The 20,821-nt window shown below is 40.1% G+C and overlaps 1 protein-coding gene across 4 annotated transcripts in view; it reads right to left on the bottom strand.

Moving 5' to 3' along the window:
* Positions 1-1,825: 1,825 nt before the first annotated feature.
* The window catches only part of BMPR2 (bone morphogenetic protein receptor type 2), a 109,628-nt gene continuing 90,632 nt past the window's right edge, over positions 1,826-20,821 (bottom strand). The window contains exons 8-14 of one of the 4 annotated variants that reach the window (XM_056348492.1): positions 20,307-20,467; positions 18,409-18,556; positions 17,350-17,486; positions 13,539-13,711; positions 11,179-12,458; positions 9,697-9,777; positions 9,269-9,396 (exon numbers count right to left, since the gene is read on the bottom strand). In XM_056348492.1, the coding sequence (XP_056204467.1) occupies positions 9,728-9,777; positions 11,179-12,458; positions 13,539-13,711; positions 17,350-17,486; positions 18,409-18,556; positions 20,307-20,467 (1,949 nt within the window). In that variant the 3' untranslated portion in view covers positions 9,269-9,396; positions 9,697-9,727. Of the gene's footprint in view, positions 9,778-11,178; positions 12,459-13,538; positions 13,712-17,349; positions 17,487-18,408; positions 18,557-20,306; positions 20,468-20,821 lie in introns of all 4 variants that reach the window. The other 3 variants (XM_056348490.1, XM_056348493.1, XM_056348491.1) reach the window with 3 other exon arrangements.

Here is a 20,821-nt window from a genome sequence, read left to right as displayed (position 1 = left end):
CAAAAATCCTCACTGTGGGTAGAGAAAAATAACAAGAATTAAGTATGGAGAAGAGATACAAACAATGAAGCAACCAGGGTGGAGGATGGGTCCCACCCATCTGTGTGTGATGGGAAGCGCTGGAGCCAGCGGAGTCCCACAGTACAGTGCTCTAAGGTGCAAGGTGCGTGTTGACACACAAGCACTGTGGGGTCTGGGATGCTCATGCTGTGGAGCTGGTGCTGATGTGGAACCCCTTCCCGAGGCCAAGGCAAACCCAGGGACGCTGGGAGTGGAACCAAAGGAAAAGGGGCTCACTGCTCCGGTGACGTGGCACTAAGCTGAGTTTCGTAGCGCTTTGTGTAAGGCTGCCTCAAAGCTGTGGCAGCTGTGGCGGCTGTTGCTCAAGTGAGCTTGCAGGGTGGTGGCAGTGCCCTTCTTCTGAGCTCCAGAAGGAGAACCGAGGAGACCCGAGTCCCCTCCACATGGCAGAGGGGCTGCCCCAGAGCCCAGCTAGCTTTGCATGGCTGGAAAGGGAGGGAGAGGTGGGGCTTGTTTCCTGTTTAAAGGGAAGACTTAATAGTTTCCTTCTGGTCAGGAAGGTGACTTAGTGGGGGTGATACTCAGTTCTCGGGACCATTTTGCATGCGTTTCCCTTTGTTCTCCACACGGACAAGCATCCACATCCGACAGCCCGGCACCCTGCTGCCTGCCTTAGCGGCAATCTGGCTGTGGGGCACCAACTCCCTCACGCTTAGGAACGGTCACACTGGAGATAAAAAGATGAGGTCAAGTGAACGGCATCACCTGCGTACAGGCAGAGTGTAGCTACCGTTTGTGTGGCAGCGATTCCAGGTAATGGCTCAGCTTGAAGTGCCTCACAAGCATGATTGGAAGAAGGGAAAGCAGTGGAAGAGCTCTTCATTGCAAAGTAACAAATCCCAGACAACTCCTTCAAAACGAAGGTCTTGCATCAGGAGCTGAAAAACACCAGGAAGCAAAACAAAGGAGGCTGTGGTGAAGCTAAGAGCCGCCTCTTCCCAGCACGTTCCCTGCAGGAGGCACAGCAGCCAGCTCCTGGCTCAGGCCCGTCAGCGGGGGACACCTGCACGGTTCTGCTACTGACTTCAACCATCTCTTCTGGTTCTGTCGGAGAGGACAGCCGCTCTGGGCTGGGAAAGCTCCTGCCTGCGAGCATGCCCTGACATTGCCTCCTCACGGGGAGGGGAAGGAGTGCAATAGTTCGTGTGGGAAGGACAGGGAGCCGTTATTTTAATTCTTTTCCCACCTACAGAGGTTGTTGCTTGCTGTGTTCCCCTCCCCACATGCCTGGTTGCCCCCAGCCTTGACTTCTAGCCAAGTGCAGCCCAACCAAAATAGGAGGAATTTTAACACCTTTTTATCTTGTCTTCTTTTTTGTTTTGTTGTTTTTTCCTTTTCCCTCTTCGTTTTTCTGCATTTAAGCACTTAGCAGGCAGACAAGGTGTGACAAGAAGCCACCTGTAAGGCCTGCTGCTCTGAAATGCCTACAAAACTGTGTTTAGCTGCCAACACCAGCACCCCACCCGCTGCCCGGTGAGAATGGGCAAAACGCAAGCAGAGGCACCGCATTGATGCGCAGGGACGAGCCCCAGTTATCTCACACTTCTACCTGGTGACGCTGCCGTGTGCCATCTGCCACATGCCTCAGGTGCCTGCAAGTCCCACGCAGCCCTCTGTTACGAAGCAGTTCCTTATCCCTTAACAAAACACAGCTGCAGCAGGAGCTTGTTTTCCTCTCACTCCTGCGAGCATGTCTTATTACTCGTAGACAATAACCCCATGAAAAACCCACAAAAGACCATGCTTTTTGTCATTAATATGATCTTTAATAAATGGAATAATGCACCATTTTACAGCAAGCCTTTTCTTTTAGAGCTAAAGAATAGCCTTTTAAATGTTCTTATCCAATGTCTCTGTATCAATACAATCTCTTTATTTAGGTTTATATATAACAAAGCAATTCTTACAAGTATTCATAGAAAACTCTGTAGTGGCTTTAACAATGTCAGCTTTCATAGTGGCATCCACAGATGATTAAAAAACAAAAATTAGCTTTTTATTTCATACTCACACTGTTCCATGAAACACAACTTATACAGCATAGCAAGGGTATTGGGCAGCTTATACAAAAGAAATAACTGAAAGCAATTATTTATAAATTCATACATGATATTTCCTCAGTCATTTGACAGAAAAATCAAAAATACCCGTTAACAAAAGGGTTCTGATGAGACTCCATATTCTAGGGTTTCTCCCCCTCTTCCCCAGAAAAGCTCGCTCAGAAAGTAATGTAATGCTGTCTTTACAGTCTTTCGTAAGGAAAATGGCAGTTTCACATCTCCTTATTTCAGCTTCTACAGAAGACCAAACCCTAGAAATCAGTCTTTGCCACGTTCATTTTCCTCTTATACTGCACTTGGGGGGAAAATAATCAACAGTGATTGTAAAATATGATTCCAGCTTATATAAATGTGAATAGAGCACACTTTTCCTCTAGAGACAAAAAGCAGACAAGAAACATTACATACAAACTGTTTTAAATACATTTCAACAGTGTGAAAGAAAGAGAAGAGTCACCAATTAGGAAATTCAAAAGTTACAAACAAAAGTCAGCTATAACTTGGGCTTGCCTGTTTCTTTGTTCTTGTGACTTGTTTTACAAACTACAGAAACATTAACTACTTTCTTTACTTTTGAATAAACAAGATTGAAGTGTGATACTTCATGATACAGTTCTGAAGCACAAAAAAAAGTGAATCAAGTGCTCTAGAAATAAACCACACACATTTTTGCTCTGTCTTAAAAACAAGAGAATGGGCTACAAAAATTGACTTTTGGGAGACCTTAAAACTAGGGAGTTATAGAGGCTAATTATTTCTGCTTTAGAATAGTTACCAGGCAAGATGCTATGCCCCGATGGATGTATGCACATGTGACATACCTGCAGAAGCCTGCAAGAACTTTGAAGAAATCCTTCCTTACTATGCTAGTTACTGCGCTTGTTGAAGCAGGATGTATGCACTAAAGTTAACCAACTGAATGACTTGCAAATGTACACGACTGTTGATCAGTAGGCTTTTAGAAGTATCTGACAATACGTTATAACCTAACGTAACTCTGCCTAGTTCCTGCTCGTTACGCACGTTATGTATATTAAACCACAGCGAAATAATATAGAAACTGCCATAAAAAATAATTGGTATTAGTAACACACCACAGCGGCCACTAAATTGGACCTGCACAAAGTCCAGATCAACACTAAAGGGCTTTGGTGTAAATGAGTCTGTATCTTGAAACTTTCTGCTCCCACTGGTGCAGTTCCACCCTCTCAACACGCACTGGCACTGACCCGCCGGACAGCCCGGACATCAGCTAACACCTTGGCGCGTTAGCAGCCAGGGTTCACTGGTGGTCCCGCATCCCACCTTAGCATTCCCAAGGGCTAATCCTCCCAAGAAGTTTTTCAAACCACTGCTGGCGGAACCCAGCCCTCCTGTGCCCATAACCAGTGGCAGACTCCTCTGACTGCAGCGGCAGCTCGCCCAAGCGCCAGCCGATGGGATGCTGATTTCACAACTCCCACTTCGATCTGCGGAAGCGCTTAAATCTGTTATATCAGAAGTGGAAGTTCTGCTACCCATTTTAGTCAGTACAGAAGAAACCTCAAAATGAGCAATCTGACTTGTTACTATTTCACATCAAAACTGAGCCTACTTGGGTGGGGTGGGAGGTGGGATCCAAAAAGGGATGTATTTCTACAGCTACAGTTTTATATGACAAGATAGAAGCCTAAAATGTAATTGGATTTAATGGACTAAAATACTACGTTTAAATGGCAACCACACACGTTAACTACAGCTACTACGCAAAAAAGCCTTGTAAAAATCACCGTTTATTAAGTACTTTGGGTTATTTTTTTGATGTTTAAAAGAGGTACCGTAAATTGCTCAGCTTCAGTAAAGTTTGTCACGTGCATCCCCCCAGCTTTCTCTCTCTTTTTCGTAAATCCATTCCATCTGAGCAATCAGGAACAAATCTGTCATGAGAGATCGTGTGCTACCGGACTGTCACAAACTGATCCCAATCTTACTGTGATGCACTGAAGACAACTTAAAATGGCATATGAAAAAGAACCTTATACTTGCTACCAGTGCTACCGTCTGATGCTGTAACTCACAGAATTTTATCCTGGAATTTATGCACAACACACATATGCATCTAAATACATACAGAATTTACATTAAAAAAATATACATTTGGCATCACTGCAATATGTATAGCTTTTTCACTGAAGAAGTTGAACAAAAAAATAATAAGCATATTAAAAATGGAGGTTAATATATTTATCTGTTAAAACGGATAGTGGGAGACCAGACAGAAAAATGTGAATAATCCAAATTTATGCAAAATACTAAGTCGTCCAGTCTATTAACTTTCACAGACTAATCAATTCTATTTCAATTTTCTTTGATAAGCTGCTCCAAATTTTCCAATCAGACACCAGGTCACGTATATGCTACTGTGCTTGGCAATTATTATTTTTATGACTTAAAAACAGCCACTTTCAGCAATGGGAACTGCCATCATTTTTACACAAGTAAAAATTACAGCATAATGAATTTCTCCTGTATGAACTAAATATGTGAGTTTTTAAATTCTCCCTAATTAGGCTGGAACTTTCCATAATAATGTTTCAATAGCAGAATGGCTATGATCTTTTGAATACTTTTAATGAAAGAAAATTATAATCTGAACATAGGCTTAGTAATGTTACATTAGCGGACTATTATTTTTTTAACATTTAAAAAAGGAGTATCGTTGGAGCAAAATCACTGAACACAAACTATGGCATATACAATGTGTACATATGTATTTTTTAAGTAGCAATTTCATTATTATTAAACTTGGCCCAGTAATCTATTCCATACAAATACAGAACTTCCTTATTCTCCTTTCTGAGGCAGGTAGGATTAAAGATTTCTTTTAGAGAAAGCTGACAGATGGGAAGATAAGTACTTTCTGAACATATTTATAAGGAGGGTTTTTTTGGTAGGATGGTTGGTTGGTTCCTGAAACCGGCCAGCAACCATCTTGCATTTTTTTTGTCCCCAGTCCACTGAAAAAAAAAAAGAAACTGTCTTGCTTTTTAAAATTAGGTAATTTTCTACATGGAAACAAGACACAAATGAACAGCAGTAAGAAAGCAAAATACAAACAGAAACACGCTTTGTTTCTGAGAATATTCTAATGATGACAATGTCGATAGGTTTTCTTTTAAATGAGGAATTCCTTTATCTTTAGCTGTGCAATTTAAGAGCATCCTAGAGTTTCAAGAAAGGAATTTTTAAAACTAATTGTTTAGCACATGAAGCTATAAAGCATTATAAGTAAATTCAGGGTAAGTGTTGCAGATAATCCGATTTGTAAATACCAATTTCAGAAGAAAATACATCTGACTATGAGGCATGTTCAAATGGTTAGAATTCACATTCTGAAAATCACGTTATGTTGGTGAGCATCTCTACTATAGGAAACAGAAAAAGACAATGCATTAACCTAAGCAACTCTTCTGCTTCTATTAGCACATGATTTCTAAAACCAGTAAGATTTTGGATTTTGGCTTATATATACAAACATCACAAATGTTTGCTCTAAAATTTTACTTGAATTATACATTATAAATTACCATAGCAAATATTCTACTGTTGCCTATTTGACAGCGGCACAATTCATAGGTATTTACACTATCATTCTATTTTCATTTTGCTATATTTATCTTGCCTGCAATATACATGAGAAATTGATAGAAAATTATCAACTTTTATCATTATCCTTTCTTCTTAAAAAAACCCCTCCAAAACCAAACCAAAAGAAAACAAACCCACAAAGAAATAAAACACGTTTGTCTCCCCTGATTATAGTACATTTATCAACTATGCATGAGACCGATCTGTAGAATTCTCTCTCTTACATGTATTTTGTTTGGTTAAGGATGACTCCCCATGGTATAAGATAAAATAAAGTATCATTTAATTTACAGAGAAAGTATTCTGTGGAGATTGGATTATGTGCTGTGAGCAAAAAAGGGGCATTACTAATTTAAGCATTAAAACCAAACTGCTAATCTGATCTCATCTAGCTGTTTTACAGTAGGTTTACAATTACAATATTGTGGTACCTGCTCAAGAGTTTGTTTTGACTGAACTTTACAAATAAATATTTTTTCTCTATTCAATCTATACGGTATTTTCCAATAAAGTACATATTTTTATCATGTTACAAATTCTATTTATCCACGGTAGATTACAAAGCCAGTACTTTCTACCACTAATAATTCATCCCAAAAGCCCTCCAGCAAGAGACAGAAACAGATAAAGGAAAAGAAACCATTAGGTTTACTTTAAGGATGTTTAAGGAAAACTGTAGAAGAACATTTTCATCTGGTATTATAATGATTTTGATTGCATCGAGCATAAAAACCTTGGATTTCTTACAAAGGATCGGCCTGAAAGAAAGGCTAGAAGACTGGTACAAATCTGTCTTAGCAGAAAGAAGCAGCAGCCAGAGCAAATAACTTTTCTCTCCCCAGAGTGTTTCAAGTTAGATAAGAGTGTCCTAAATACGCTTTTCAGCCCATATTCTGAAATGCTGATGATGATACATGCAAGGCAAAGGAAAAAGTCATTGGGAAAGGAGTGAAGAATCTTCAATATGCATGATAAAGCGACGATCACAAAACAGCATACCGTATTTCAAATGGAGACTCAAAGAAGGCCAAAAGAGAAGGAAACCCCAGCCAGCATTATGAACAGAATGCCAAAAATTCTGATTCAGGTCTTGAAACCCAGCTGAGCAACTGGCAGGTTTTCAACATCTGGGATGCGAGATTGGAGCAGATGGGAAGCCAGAGAGTGAATTAGAAGTAAAACCAGAGAAAGGCAGTATTTTTGAAGAGGGGAGATATAACTGTGTATTTATATGGGCAGATAACACAATTATGCCTCAGAGGCGGAAGGTGCTACTTGAACTGGTGCTTGAAGAACACAGGAAGCCCAGACTGTGTCTCCTGGCTTGTATTTCTACAACTACACTTAATCGAAGTCTGGATTTTTAAAGTTATCTCTTGGAGATATCTAGGAGAATCTAAGAAACATTAAGAAGCATTACAAGAGAAAACCATAGCAATCAAGCATAAACAAGGGAGTTTGGGAAACAGCACGAATCAGATGTAGCAAGGCATGTATTACGCGAGTTGTATCACCAGATATAGACAAACAGGGCTGGCAAAGTTTACCTTGAGGTGCGGGGAGGAAATAATGTAACAGCAAGGAAACAAATGAGCTTGAAAGCACAGAGCATCTGTTTCAGTCAGCTGAAAGGAGACAGGCTGGGGGAGACAATTGTTTGCTGCCAGTATCCTGCCACAGGAGTTTGGCAGGCTGGCTGAATAGATTTTCTTTCTTTGAACATCATCAGTTTTCAGATAAAGTGATAAAACTTTACTCAGTACCAAAGACAGACATGTGTTATATCTTGTTTATCTCAATAGTTTTTACTGAAGTGTTTTCAATCAGAAAGAATACTTCTCAGGGGGAAGGGTATTTATTACGTGGAAGCAGGTCCTGACCAATAAGAAAATTAATTTCCTTTGAGTAAACAGTAAAAACAATAATTCTAAAAAAAGGTAGGGTTTACTTGAGATGGTGAAAAACCGATTTATCTCACTCAATAGGTATTACATTCATGTCCACTGACACCTAAAATCAATGTACATACAAACTGAAAGAAGGGTCTAAGCAGAGGGAAAAAACCCCAACCCTCCCCTGCAAACACTTATAACCATGAATTTTAAAAGCATGCAGTAAATTTTAAAAAGATGAATGAGAGGCTCTAAAAACTCTGAAGGGAGAACAAGTTTCACCTCAACCCAGCAACAACAGACAATTAGGATGCACCTACCTGCTTAAGTAATCAGGCTGATTTTACCCTAGACTCTCTGTAAGGAGGTAAATCAGGACAAATTTGCAACTCATCACAAAACTGTTTTGTACCAAGTAAGATTCATGATTCTTCCTCTGTGTAAAGAGAACACGTTCGCAACCTGTCTTAACTAGAGCTTTTAAGTATGACAGTTATTAAGATTTCTGAATAAAACGTATTTTTCAAAGTACATCATTAGTGATCTAAATAAGCCTTTACATAAATACAGGGGGTAAAACTGCACAGAAAATAAAAAGGAAAAAACCATCTGACATGGTTTTCTTACATTTGTTCAACGTTTTGTTATTCAGAACTTCACAGGCTAGCATCTACTACTATAAAGGAAACACATTTTGATTTGGAAGGATCAAAGGAAGTGTATTGAGCTCGGATTTTTTTTTTTTTTTTGTTCCTTTTTAAAAGCCCTTTCAAGTTGGGGAAAATTCATGCGTTGTCACCTCAGAGCACAATGTGATATAGGCAGCTTCAAGCTGGCTATGGTGTGCAAAGTTCACTGTCATGACTAGCTGACTGCTCAACTGTCAGGGAAAAATTAACAAATACAAAACGGGGAACGTGGCAGTTTTAGAAACACACTTTTCAATAAAGCATACTGTGAACTATAGACTATTGCACATTTCAACATGACACAAGAAAAACGAGGGGTTCAAAAGAGAATACACTTTGTAACATAGAAATATACAGACTACCTTGTGCACAGAAATCAAAACATGGTTACAAGACACCACTGCAGTCAAACCTGTCTTATAGTCTGCTTATGATCTTAGTGACCTTAAGAAACTGGTCCAAACTGATTATCAGCAATACTTTTTTTTGTTATTCTTTTTTAAAAAAATATTTTGAGACCACATTCTTGATACACATATATATATTCCGTGGTCAAAACAGACAGACTTAACTTTAGCGATACTAAATAAAAGTGCAAAAACATTCAAAAAATAAAACAAAATAAAAAAATATGGAAGCATAAGCTAAAAATTTTCTGCATAGCTGAAATCTATTTAAAGCGAGTCCTTGGTACGGGTTGCTGACAGGAGGAGAAAGCAGTTTTTTTTAAAATGTCTTCTGCACGTTTGTTTCAAATAATGCAAAAAAAAGGTCATTTGTTGGCTTTTAAAGTATTTCACAGGCAGTTCACTCCTGCGTCCTTAGATACCATTGTGGTGGCAGTGCCTCCTTCCGCAAGGTACACAGCAGTGCTGGATTTGGAGTGGACTGCCTGGTCACTGCCGTTATTGTTGACCTCGCAGTGCAGCGGCTCGGTGGAGATGACCCATGTTGAAGGACGCCACCGCTTAAGTGAGTACGGAGTTTTCACACGCTTCTTGATCTTTTCTCCTGAGCCCGATTTGCCATCCTGTGAAGAGTCACCTACTAAAGAGAGGGAAAAAACAAAACAAAACCAAAAAAACAAAACCAAAAAAAGAAAAAAACCAAACCCAAACAAAAAATAAAAACAGAGCAGAAAATAGTATTACGAGGAAGATAAGATTAGACTGGAGAGTCCAGGGTTGTTACTCATGCAAAACAGAACAAAAGAACAAAATCTTATCACACGAATCAACTGTGTGGCAGAGGCATGGCAGGTCTATCAACCACAGTAGCTGCCACTAAAACAAGGGGTCAGATTCTGTTCTCTGTCAGAAATTACTTCAGTGAAGTAATTTGTGTTACCTTGAATGCACATTGGCATCAAACAGCAGAATCAGCATTTGACTTTTGAGGGGCTTTTGCAATCATAGTATCTTATATTACCTGTAATGGGAGGTACAAAAAAATGTCGCTACTACAGGACGGCAAAGGCTAAACTTTTAATAGCATAATTAAATCATAGGTCCCCTAATCCTGCTTAACCTGGCAAAGCATTTCACCTGAAGACAAAATGGTCCGTTCTCCGTTAAGATCCTAAGTCAGGATTTGGGATGTTTGGTTGTACAACTGGCGAAAGCAACTTTAATCATGACAAAATTTCAGCAGCAGAAATCTGACTGTTACAAAACTTTATATAACCTTCAAACCCTTTCTTTTAATTTAACCTTCAATTAAAGAAAGTTACTGCAATAATCTTTTTTCTTTACCTCAAGATTTCAACTCAAGTCAACATGTTAAGACAAAATTAGGGTTTCCTACTTAAAAGGAAGGCTTTAACATTCTACTGCTGAATATTCAACTACATTTCTTGAAAGATTTGTTCTGTTTTGTTTCTAAACCTTTTCTTTCCAAATATGCCTGGCACCACAGATTATTTCACTAGTATCCCAGCATCTGTCTAAACACAGTCAGAGGTTTGCAAGCACTTTTCAAAGACTACGGTGCATTTTGGAAATATATTCTCCTTAAAAATGCACTCTTAAAAACGCACACCTTCCAACAGCTCCAACAGGCCCGAGGTGAATCTCAGAGGAAGTACCTGATTTAACTGTAACTACACAATTACCTTCTTACTGTAAAAAGGAAAGTGCCCCATTGCAACCCCTTTGGCAGTAAAACTCTTAAGGCAGTTATTCTGAAGGAGTCTATTAAAATCAATTTCTTCTCTAACTACTTTGATTAATTTTTAATATGTACATGGTAAGGTGACAAAGGATTGCTAAAATTGTTGGAGCTCAGATAGCAAAGTAGAAAATGCCTGACCCTCTGTCTAGGCTGAGCTACACAGTAAAATCAGTTGCTTTACAAGTAATGAAGCATATAAGTAGTTATTATAATAAATTATTTTAATTAATGCAGCTTAGAGCCAGCTACTCTTAAGAGAATGAGCAGAAATAAGGAAAAGAAGGTGTAATGTGCCCCTGAAGGAAGACATAGGAAGCTTTTTCAATGTGCTTTGCAGCTGCCAAGGTAGGTGCGTTGCAAGGAATAATGAAAATTAGAAATCACTCCCTTCCTGGAGTCAGAGTAGACAGGTTATAAAGGGACAGATTTACTCCATGTATGTGGAAGGAAGATAGTGACCTAACGTGCTGGGGTTGATGGAGACAGAACTTTATCAAGATGATTTAAACTGTGCTGACAGAAATTAAATTTATATGGGATTTAGTAAGTACGCTTCGAGGAAGGACAGGAGAGACAGAAGCATTTTCTATTCAAGCAGACACACGTAGTTATTAAGTAAAAAAGTGTCAGGGAAACTGTTCAAGTCCTGCAGGCACTTACACTGCATACTACTGCTATCCAAACTATTTGTAGCCGACAGATCCAGTGAATTAGGCCTCTGCGCTCTTCTAGTCTGGGTCTGCCCAGGATTTCTCACTACATTCTGGATACTGACTGCAGCTGTGTCTTGCGCTGGGCAGGGGTTACTGTTGTTGTTATTGGCATTTGTTCGGCCGTTATCCAGTGGTCGCTCTCTCCTGTCTACCAGGCGGTCCAGAACACCTTCATCATGGCCAACCTGCTGCTCCCGCCTCAACAAGGGTTCATGCTCATCAGGGCTTGAATTAATATTCAGCCGACTATCCTCTCCGCTGAACTGGTTCTGAAGCATCTCCTGGGCCCTCTGCGCTACCGAACTGGCTGTCTGGCCAGATGGCACCGTGCCATTGGCGTACTGGGTTGTGCCAGCATGAGAGTTTATGCTGTGGCTTCTCCCAGCCACTCCGTTCATGGTAACTGTCACGACATGAGGTTCTGCAGCATTGATAGTGTTCATCTTGGCAATGCCCGTTTCCACTTGCTTCAAGTTTGACTTGTGCTTGCCACCAAATTTTAACCTTGGCTCCTTTGTTGAATTTTTGGTGTTTAGAGGGAGGCTTGTAGGCCTCTTCGGAAGGTTCTGTTGCTTGGGTAAAGGATAGACCTGAGCAGATGGGACATCTGGAATCAAACATGCTTGACCATTGCCAGCTTGTGTGAAGTCCTGTTGTCCTGTCACCTCTACTGCAAGTTTTATCAGTGGATAAAGCAAGCTGGAACTAGTGCTGCTGAGTGGATCTGGCCCGCTGAATTGCTTAAGCGAATGTTCCATCAGATTCTCATCAGAGCTTTCTTTCAGGTTCTTATCCACTTCTTTCGGATCCAATTTATTTGTCTCCAAGTCCTCCTCTGTTAGCTGCAGACAAACAGGGGTAGGCCCACCCGGCTGCACGACATTTGTAGTATGTAAGTTTGTTTCATCCGAATAAGGCATTTCGGATATGGTGGTCATGCCCGTGCTAGGCGTGAGGCCAGTAGTATTGGTGGTGGTAGTATTGGTGGACAAACTGGTGATGCTTGTCTCAGGACTAGGGATGCGAGCTTGTGCTTGTTGCCGCTCGTAGTTAATGGAGTTTCTGTTCTTTTCCCCTGAAGTCAATGGTGTAGTGGACATTGAGTGTTCGGAAGAAATGTTCTTCACGATGCTGTCAGTGTGGTGGATTGAATCTTCAATGTAGGAAGAGGAAGAGTAATCTGGATATGGCCTTATCTTTGATACACGCCTATGATGTGACAGATTCCTTTAAGAAAAAATAAGTGATATTAAGATCATATATGTAAAAATCACCTCATATTACAAAGCCTCTCATTTAAGAGAGCTGAATGTCTTTCAATTTCTTTTCATGCATAAACTAAGGACAGACACAGTACAAACTCAGATCTTTCAGTAGCTTCCTTGAAAAATCCTGGGTACCAGAAAATTGGTTTTACTAGGACAGCAATTTTGTCATGGCTGTTATTTACACAACTAAGTTGGATAACAGTAATTTTCTTCCATTTGTCCAATATGCTGTTTGTCCAGTTCACTGCTAAGGTACTGGTATGGTTGCAGAAAAACAACACTGAAGGAGGGCAACAAGAATTCAACACACAAGATGGAGAAAGTGATGCTGAGAAAAAGTCACAAGGTCCTAAACCATGAAAAATCTATTACTTTAACGATTTAGGTATTCTGCAATTTGAACGTAATTTTTTCCATGACAATAAACACTGCCATATACAGCAACATTACTCTTCTCTCAAATCCAGATCTCTAGTGTATATTAGTAAGCACTAATGTCAGTTCTGCAAATTCTCACTCCCTCTGGATCATGTATAAGCAGAGAATGTGCAGCACTTCTCTCCCTTGGGTCAGAATAGCAATGACTTAACCGATGGCCCTGCGGTTCTTCAACTGAAAAGCTACAGGTTTGAGACTTAAATGATTTCTTGAACTCATGTTGCCTGCAAATTCACAGTTTTTAGCAGAAGTTTTACGAATCATTTAGCAAGAGTCCTTAAAGACAATTCATAGTCCCTTCGTATCTTTGCAAGCCTGTTTAGACACTTTGCCTATGTTCAGTTTAAAAGGCTCCTCTGTGAGCAGTACCGCTGTTTACATAAAAAGTGCCTGAATTCTGGGGACAGAGGAGATCTTAAGAACACAGGTAATAGGGATCATGTCATGCAATACACCTATATAGACTAGCTCACGTAACACACCCACTTCACGTGTGCAGAAACGTGAAGCTAGCAGAGTGCTCTAGCCTCCTTCCTGGAGTGAGCTGAGCACTGCATGGGGCATTGGCTGCTGAGTAAACCCAAATGTTTTCTCTTCTTACCGCTCATTCTGCATGGCAGTTGACATCGGGTTGACCGTTGGACTAACTGATTTATTTCTCTCCCAAATCATCATGAGTTCTGCCATCCTCTCCTCAGCACACTGCGCTGTTAGTCGAGCTTCAGCATCTTGATCCCAACAGTCTTCAATCGTTTCTTTAAGTGACCTCACAGCCTGCCAGGAGACAAAGAACACCCCTTTATCTTAAATTATTTTCCTTTTATATTGTGCTTCTAATTTACTATTTTATGACGGCATTCTGTATGCATGAAAACAGTCACAAACTGGTGAGAAAGAGAAACAGAAGACAGACAATTCCATTCAAAGCTAGTTTACCCTAACAGCAGCAATGTGCAGGTCTAGAATTATCATATCCCACACACCCACCCCAACTGGGAAGACGACGACTTAGGAAAAGCTACATTCACCAATGCCCATACAACCTTCAGCCAGCCCTTTCTGATGACTGCATACTCAGCTCGCTCTCCCTACCTTATGAAAGCTGTGCACTAAGGATTGATGATACTCTGGAAATGCTGTCATTGTTATCCTCACAATTCAGCTAATGATCTCTGCCTTGCTTCCCTGCACTGTATGCAAATAACACAGCCTTGCTCATTTCATCATGCTTTTCTTCCTCTGTTCGCTACTGTAACATCCACATGCCCCCTAAATATCAGTGAATTTGTCTGCACTATCGCTGCTCTTGCTTTACAGATGGAGAAGCAGAAACAGACACACTTTCCCAGGACCACACTGTGGGGTGAATGGTGCAGTCAGGATTAGAGCTCAAGACCTCTAAAACGTGCAGCCATATGGTCAGAGACCTGGAGAGGAGACAACTGAAATTACAAGCACCGAACACTTCTGCTTCCATTACAGGCCGAGTACAAAACCCAGGCAGACATTTAGTGGCCCCTGTTGCCAGCCTGTGGCCCATGGAAAGGATACGGTTTGCCAGAACATCTCACATCTACAGCCCAGCTTTAACTTCTCCAGCACCAATGACTGTGCGCAGTCCCAGCTGGGCACTGAGGCACTCAGCGGGTCCTGCCGACTGCCTCTGTGCCAGAACTGCCTTGCTCACTCCTGGCAGGGAAAGACAGGACTAGCTCTGCATGCTAGCCAAGAGCTCCTCACCCACAGAGCGGGCTCCTGGCATTGCTTGCATCTGGCAAGTCACTGCTGCTCAGTGATGCAGCTACGGCTGCACAGGTGGGGATGAGCTCCCACACTAGCAAACCCTGCAGCTCCCTTCCCACAGCAGATCGAAGGGGGGATAAGCAATTACACCCCTCTTAGCTGAGGGACACGAGTCTAGAAGCACACTCAGGGACAATGACAGCATAGTGTATTGGATCCCTTTTCTCTCCCAGAATAAAAGCCTTCATTCGGCTTCTAGGACTTGATTTAGTCACAATTTAGACATATCCAAGTCATTGGACACTCCTCATCTCCTGTCCTACCCCTTTGTAAGACTCTCCCTTACAGGTTTCACCAGCAGTATATTTAACCAGTGTTTAATTTAACATTGCCTCTCTTCTAGCAGATCCTTTCCTTTTGATGTTTTAAGGATCATGAAAGAAGCATAGTGATGACTGTATATAGTTAACAAAACTGAAGTTCTAGAGCTTCACATTTACTGCAGTAATGTGTTGTCTATTAATTTCAGGTTCAAAGAGATCTATACTACAATGCACTATTTAGAAGTTCTATCACTCATAAAAAAAGATAGAAGGGATAGGTACTAATATCATACAGTCCTGACCTTTGAAGTCAAGCTTGGGCCCTGCTTTGGCTTTGGCAAATGCAACAAGAATGCTGCTAACATCTCAACTCAGTTCACAGCCCTTGAATTATTTTATGCACATGATCTCCACAGATTATTGACTTATACTGTGAAAAACAATACTGCCAATTAAGTTCTGTATCATAACACATATGTTCAAGAAGCAGGCTGAAACTGCATAGGTCATCATAAATACAGGACTCCACATCTTTTGAGTGCCTTAATTATGTGACCTAAAAAATAAAGCATTGCTTTTTATTTATATTTCTCCAATGAAAATGGAAAATTTCTCTAACGGATGCATTTGCAGCAAAGTGTTATAACCCAACATGTCAGCATAGCTGTAAATAACGGACAAAAGTCTTTTATCCCATACATTAGACACAGAAGATTAGGACCTGGGTCCGGGCTGAGGTTAACTGGAGCGTAGTTTTCTACAGTATCTCCCCTAGAGTGCTCGCTCATTCAGATGTTATCCTAGACTGGCACAGGGTGGAGTAGGTTGTTTGATATCCATGAGAGAACTACAGATTGTTTACTTATTCTTCTTTTCTCTTAAAGCAATGGTGTAGATTCATCCTCAGAGCTGGACTTACCATCATTATTATTATTCTGACTTTTTGCAAAAAAAGTAGTGACAACAGGAAGAATGCATTAGGCAGTTTAAAATGGGGATCATTAATATTGCTCGAGTCTATCAGTTTGTTAGAACATAATTAACATTTAAAATGGTAGTCTGCAAAACAAAACAAACCTTCTTGAACTGTATTAGTTATAACTGTCTTCAGAAACAGCTCTCAAGCTTGGTTCTTCCAACACTGCATTTGCCAACATGGCTACAGTTAAAACAGTTGCTGCTTCATTTCCTATACAGTTTGGCTGAGGGTTTTTCTTGCCCCCCACCCCAGACTGGCTGTGAAAAACCTCTCTACAAAGTTCTCAACTCGGTTACAACATGTTTTACAACAGTGTTAATACTGGAGGCTATGTTCCTCTCTGAAAATGGTTTCATACATATTTACAAGTACCAGCATAGATGAGGCCTTAGGCTCCCCGCTATCTGCACAGTAGCTACACACTTATCAACTAGCAAAGTCTCTGAAGATTGAAGGGTGTAATTTCAGTAAGGGAATAACCAGAAGTATTTTTAAAATAACAGCCAAATACATCATTATCATACTTGCAATTGAGCTATTTTAGCTTAAAGAAGTTACCATGTATCAGGTGGAACCCAGTAACTGTCTGCATTTCACTTTGCTTGTAAAAAAAGACAAACAACCCCCCCTAAACTAAGGGGATTTGCATTACCTCACCCTTGCTGCAGATGAAAGCAAGCACACAGACTCTTACCAGAGTTCAGCTGACTTGCCGTAACTTGTTGGCCTGCAGCAGCAAGAAAGGCTCTAAGCCATATCTATACTAATTCAAAACAACAAACAACATTACTATGTTTATAGTCTTGAAAATAAAAATTGCAGATCAAATGAAGCCATATAAAGTTCCTAATGCAGTTATAATGAAATGATTGCTAGAAGCTGTAGCCTCTGCAAATTCTGAGAGCTATACAACAACTGCAGAAAAACCTTATTACAATTTTATAGATTTAAGTTTTGGAAGAGTATATCTATATTTTTGCTAGCTGTTTTAGGGTGTTATTAGTTTATAGATGTCAAAAGGCAGAAAATGCCTTTATGTTTCTCATGCACACAGAGAACATATGGGCACTTTCATGCACAATAGTACAGATACTGTCTAACAAGTAATATAACAAGTTACCCTCTGTATATCATACTTCAACACCCAATAATAATCACAGTACTTTTCCTTAAAAGAAATCTAACTTTTATGTAAATGGCTTTTCAAAAAATGAATTCAGTATTTAACAAGTCCAGACAGAAGCAGCTCCCAAACCTTAAATACTAACAATTTTTTTAAAAAAAGAATGTATTAAAAAATTGCTTTTAAGAAGTGAGGTCACTCTGTATCTGGTGAAAAGATTGTTTCTTTGAAAATTGTCTCTCACCAGGCTGTTCTCCTTCCACGCTTCTGGGAATTTTGGTCTTTGCTTCTCTCTAGACACCAAGACTTGCATATCTTCAAAAGTGGGATGGTTTCCGACTTCTGTCTGGAAAGCCATCTGGTACTCTGGCACAGATTCCCCTGTTAGCAAAGGGAAGAAAGAAAATATCACAGACTAAAAGGCAGAGCAAGGGCTTTCAGGTGATGAAAGGTAGTATCGAAGTTGGTCTGTTGAGATGTTCTCTACTTTCCTCAAAAATCTAACTTCACCAAAAAAGCTGAACTGCAAATAAATTGTTTTTCAGCAACCTCTCAAAGGATAGCATCTTTAGTTTTTGCTGGTTGAGTGGCACATTCGAATGTCTGAGAGCCTGAGGATGACACCTAATTTCTGTGAAACACTGCTGACTGGATATATTCATCTGGGAGGAAGCCCAGCAAGATTACAAGTCTCTGCACATGAAGTGCAGTACATTCACTACAGAGAGAACGGTGCATGTCAGAATAACTCTGTAAGCTGTATCTTGGGAAGAAGATGGTGTTGTGACACAAAATTAGAAGTCTACTTCCTCTTGGTTTATATTACAGGTATGGAGGATTCCCCTGATTTTTCAACATCACTAGCATAAATAAAAGCATGACTTGACTAAAGGCTAAATTAAACCACAGCACTTTCTCATTCATTCTCTCACGAGGAAAGTCTGAAAGACACTTCAGGCACTTCTATCAGTTCTAAGAACTGAAAGTACTGCCTTTGCCATCAGCCCAGCTCTCAGTGTTTGTAAACTCTGGGCGATAATAATAATGCTCAAATTAAACTTTGCATAAGGCCTGCAAACTGCTTAAACAGGTAATTTGAAGTCTTTCAGCATGAACCATGCTTCACACTCAGATACACTGTATTGATAACAATCGTCTTGAACGCTAGATGGCACTGACTTAATGGCAAAAACAATGGAGAAAATTATTTCCCTTCTTCACTTTAAAAAGCTATGGCTAGGGAGCAGCTTTGGTTGCTGGTACCACTTTCTACTACTACATTTTTTTCAGTTCTTTTACTTACCTGGGAAGAGGTCTGTACATCTCATAAATATCTCCCAGTAGATAAGACCTAGCGCATACATATCTACTTGTTTCAACGCAGATTCACAGTCCCTCAAGTTCACTGCTCCTTCAAGCACTTCTGGGGCCATATAGCGGATCGTACCAACCTGGAGAAACATAAAATGAAACCTTCATGTCAGAAAGCAATTTCCAAATTCAATTTATTATGGAGATTAATTTTTTTTAATAACCTACTTTGATATTTTCTACAGTTAAGGAAAATGCAAGTCCCAGCTTCTAGATTCAGGAGCCTAGTCATAACAAAACCCTTCCCCTGCTCTGTCACTTTTTTGTATGTACCAAAACAAAATAATTTTGTCCCTTATTCAATGTTCTCATATACAATATGATATAGCAGAAATGTTTTTTTTTTCTGGAATTACTCTGTTAAACACCAAGGCATGTATCATAATGGAAGAGGACGCTGCTGACGAGGAACCTGTTCTCTTTATTCCTGGACTGTCAGCAAGGCTGTCCCCTGCATCCTCAAAGGTTATTAACAGTCTTGGAAGATATCTATTAATTTTCATTAGGACATATGTTTGATTAGAGCAATCACCCATCACTACTTGTAAGTAGTGATGTCCCAGTAAGTATTTTGTCCCAGGACTATTCCGTATCCCTGCATTTTAAACAGTGGTTTCCCCGTTTCTTTGTTCAGTAAGAGGAGATCTAATAAAAGGACCTCGACACTAGGCATTGTTAATGTAGCACATGCTTTCTAAGAGAAGGTGACAAGCACTGTGAAACACATTCTTTGAATGAAATGTAAAGGTTTTCTGTAAAAGCACAAAGACAACAAATACACAGAAGTATTAGGGACTTTCATGCTTTGTTTTAAGAGTGTATTTCTGTATTTTAGTAGCCTACATTCAGGTGACAGTATATCTATGCTTATACAAAAAAGGAAACAACAGCTAAAACCCCCACTCTCTGAATCACAGCATCATAAAAAAGAAAGCTTAAGAAATTTGTTTCTTCTTTCTGCCCAGAATCCATTCTAACCCACTCCTAGCAGATGTTTTTCCCAATCTGTTCCTTAAATTCATAAAATGATGCAAATTCTATATAGCCCTCCTCAGCAGTCTGTTCCAGACCTTGGATGCCTTCTACAGATTAGGAAGGTTTCTTCATAACTAACTTATATTTTCCCTCCTACAACATAATCCTGTTACCTGCTGTCCTATCCACAATGAACGCAAACAGTTTATTCCTTTTCTTTGCAGCAGCTGTTTACATATTTGAAGACCTCTGTCTGTCTTCACTTCCCTAAACAATCTTTATTCTTTGATGTTTTCCCATAAGTTACTCTTTCAGGCATCCCCTGTTATTTTGTTCATATTCTCAGTTGGTTCATGTCTCTCTACATGCACTCATTCTCCCAGCTGTATCCATTTAAAGTCCAGAAAATTGCAGATGACACACACAGAAATGGTTGTAGGATGCAGAATGCGCTACGTCACCGTATCGGAAAAATTAACAGCAAACCCATCAGAGAATGTTTGGACTTCAGTTAATACTTGCAGTACAAGACTGAAGGGATCTGTACCACATCATCGGCCAACAACGCGTCAACCAAACCTACCCTGCACATTCTCATACATCACACAGAAACCTTCAGTCTCCAGGGCTGCCAATCTATCACCTTTCAAAATGCTAGGTTAGTCTTTGGAGAATAAAACCAGTTTCTTCCTACCAAGGTTTCAGCTATTTCTCACTCATATTGCCGCAATTCCCCCTCACAGGAATTGTACCACCTTCACATTAACCATATAACAACAGGCACAAATATTTCTGTGTTACTTGCACACTAATTAGTCTTCCTTTACACACTGGTGTATCTTCATTTGTACTTACCTCGCTAATGGCGGCATTATCCTCCTCACCTGGGCGTACCAGTCTGTTTCCAGTTAACTTCATGGAGAGTCCAAAATCGCTAATTACGCATGTTCCGTCATTCTTTACCAGTACATTGCGACTGTTCAAGTCACGATGGGATATTGCAGGTTTGTAATGGTCTATTTGGACATATGGAAGTGCTTGTTACTATTTGAGCAGTTCTACTGTTTGGCAAAATGAGAGGACCTCATCATGTCTGCTCAGCTATTACAAACAGAAAATCAACTTTTCTTTTAGAAAGCTAACATTTTTGCTTCTTTATAATAAGCTCCACAGTATGCTATCTATAGAAAACTGACGGGCATTCAGTTTCACTGTATCTATACAACATACTAGGCTATATACAGTTTAAATGTTTGCCAATAAGCTTCCTGCCAGGGTATTTTGGCATTATTTTGGCAGGGGAGGCATTGTGTACTTAAGCACAGACCTGCAGCCACAGCCCTGACAGCCATTCCAAATGCTCTCTCTCA

This window comes from Falco biarmicus, chromosome 8 (genome assembly GCF_023638135.1).
Source record: "Falco biarmicus isolate bFalBia1 chromosome 8, bFalBia1.pri, whole genome shotgun sequence".
NCBI classification, from domain to species: domain Eukaryota; kingdom Metazoa; phylum Chordata; class Aves; order Falconiformes; family Falconidae; genus Falco; species Falco biarmicus.
This window is presented reverse-complemented; position numbering and strand designations above follow the sequence as displayed.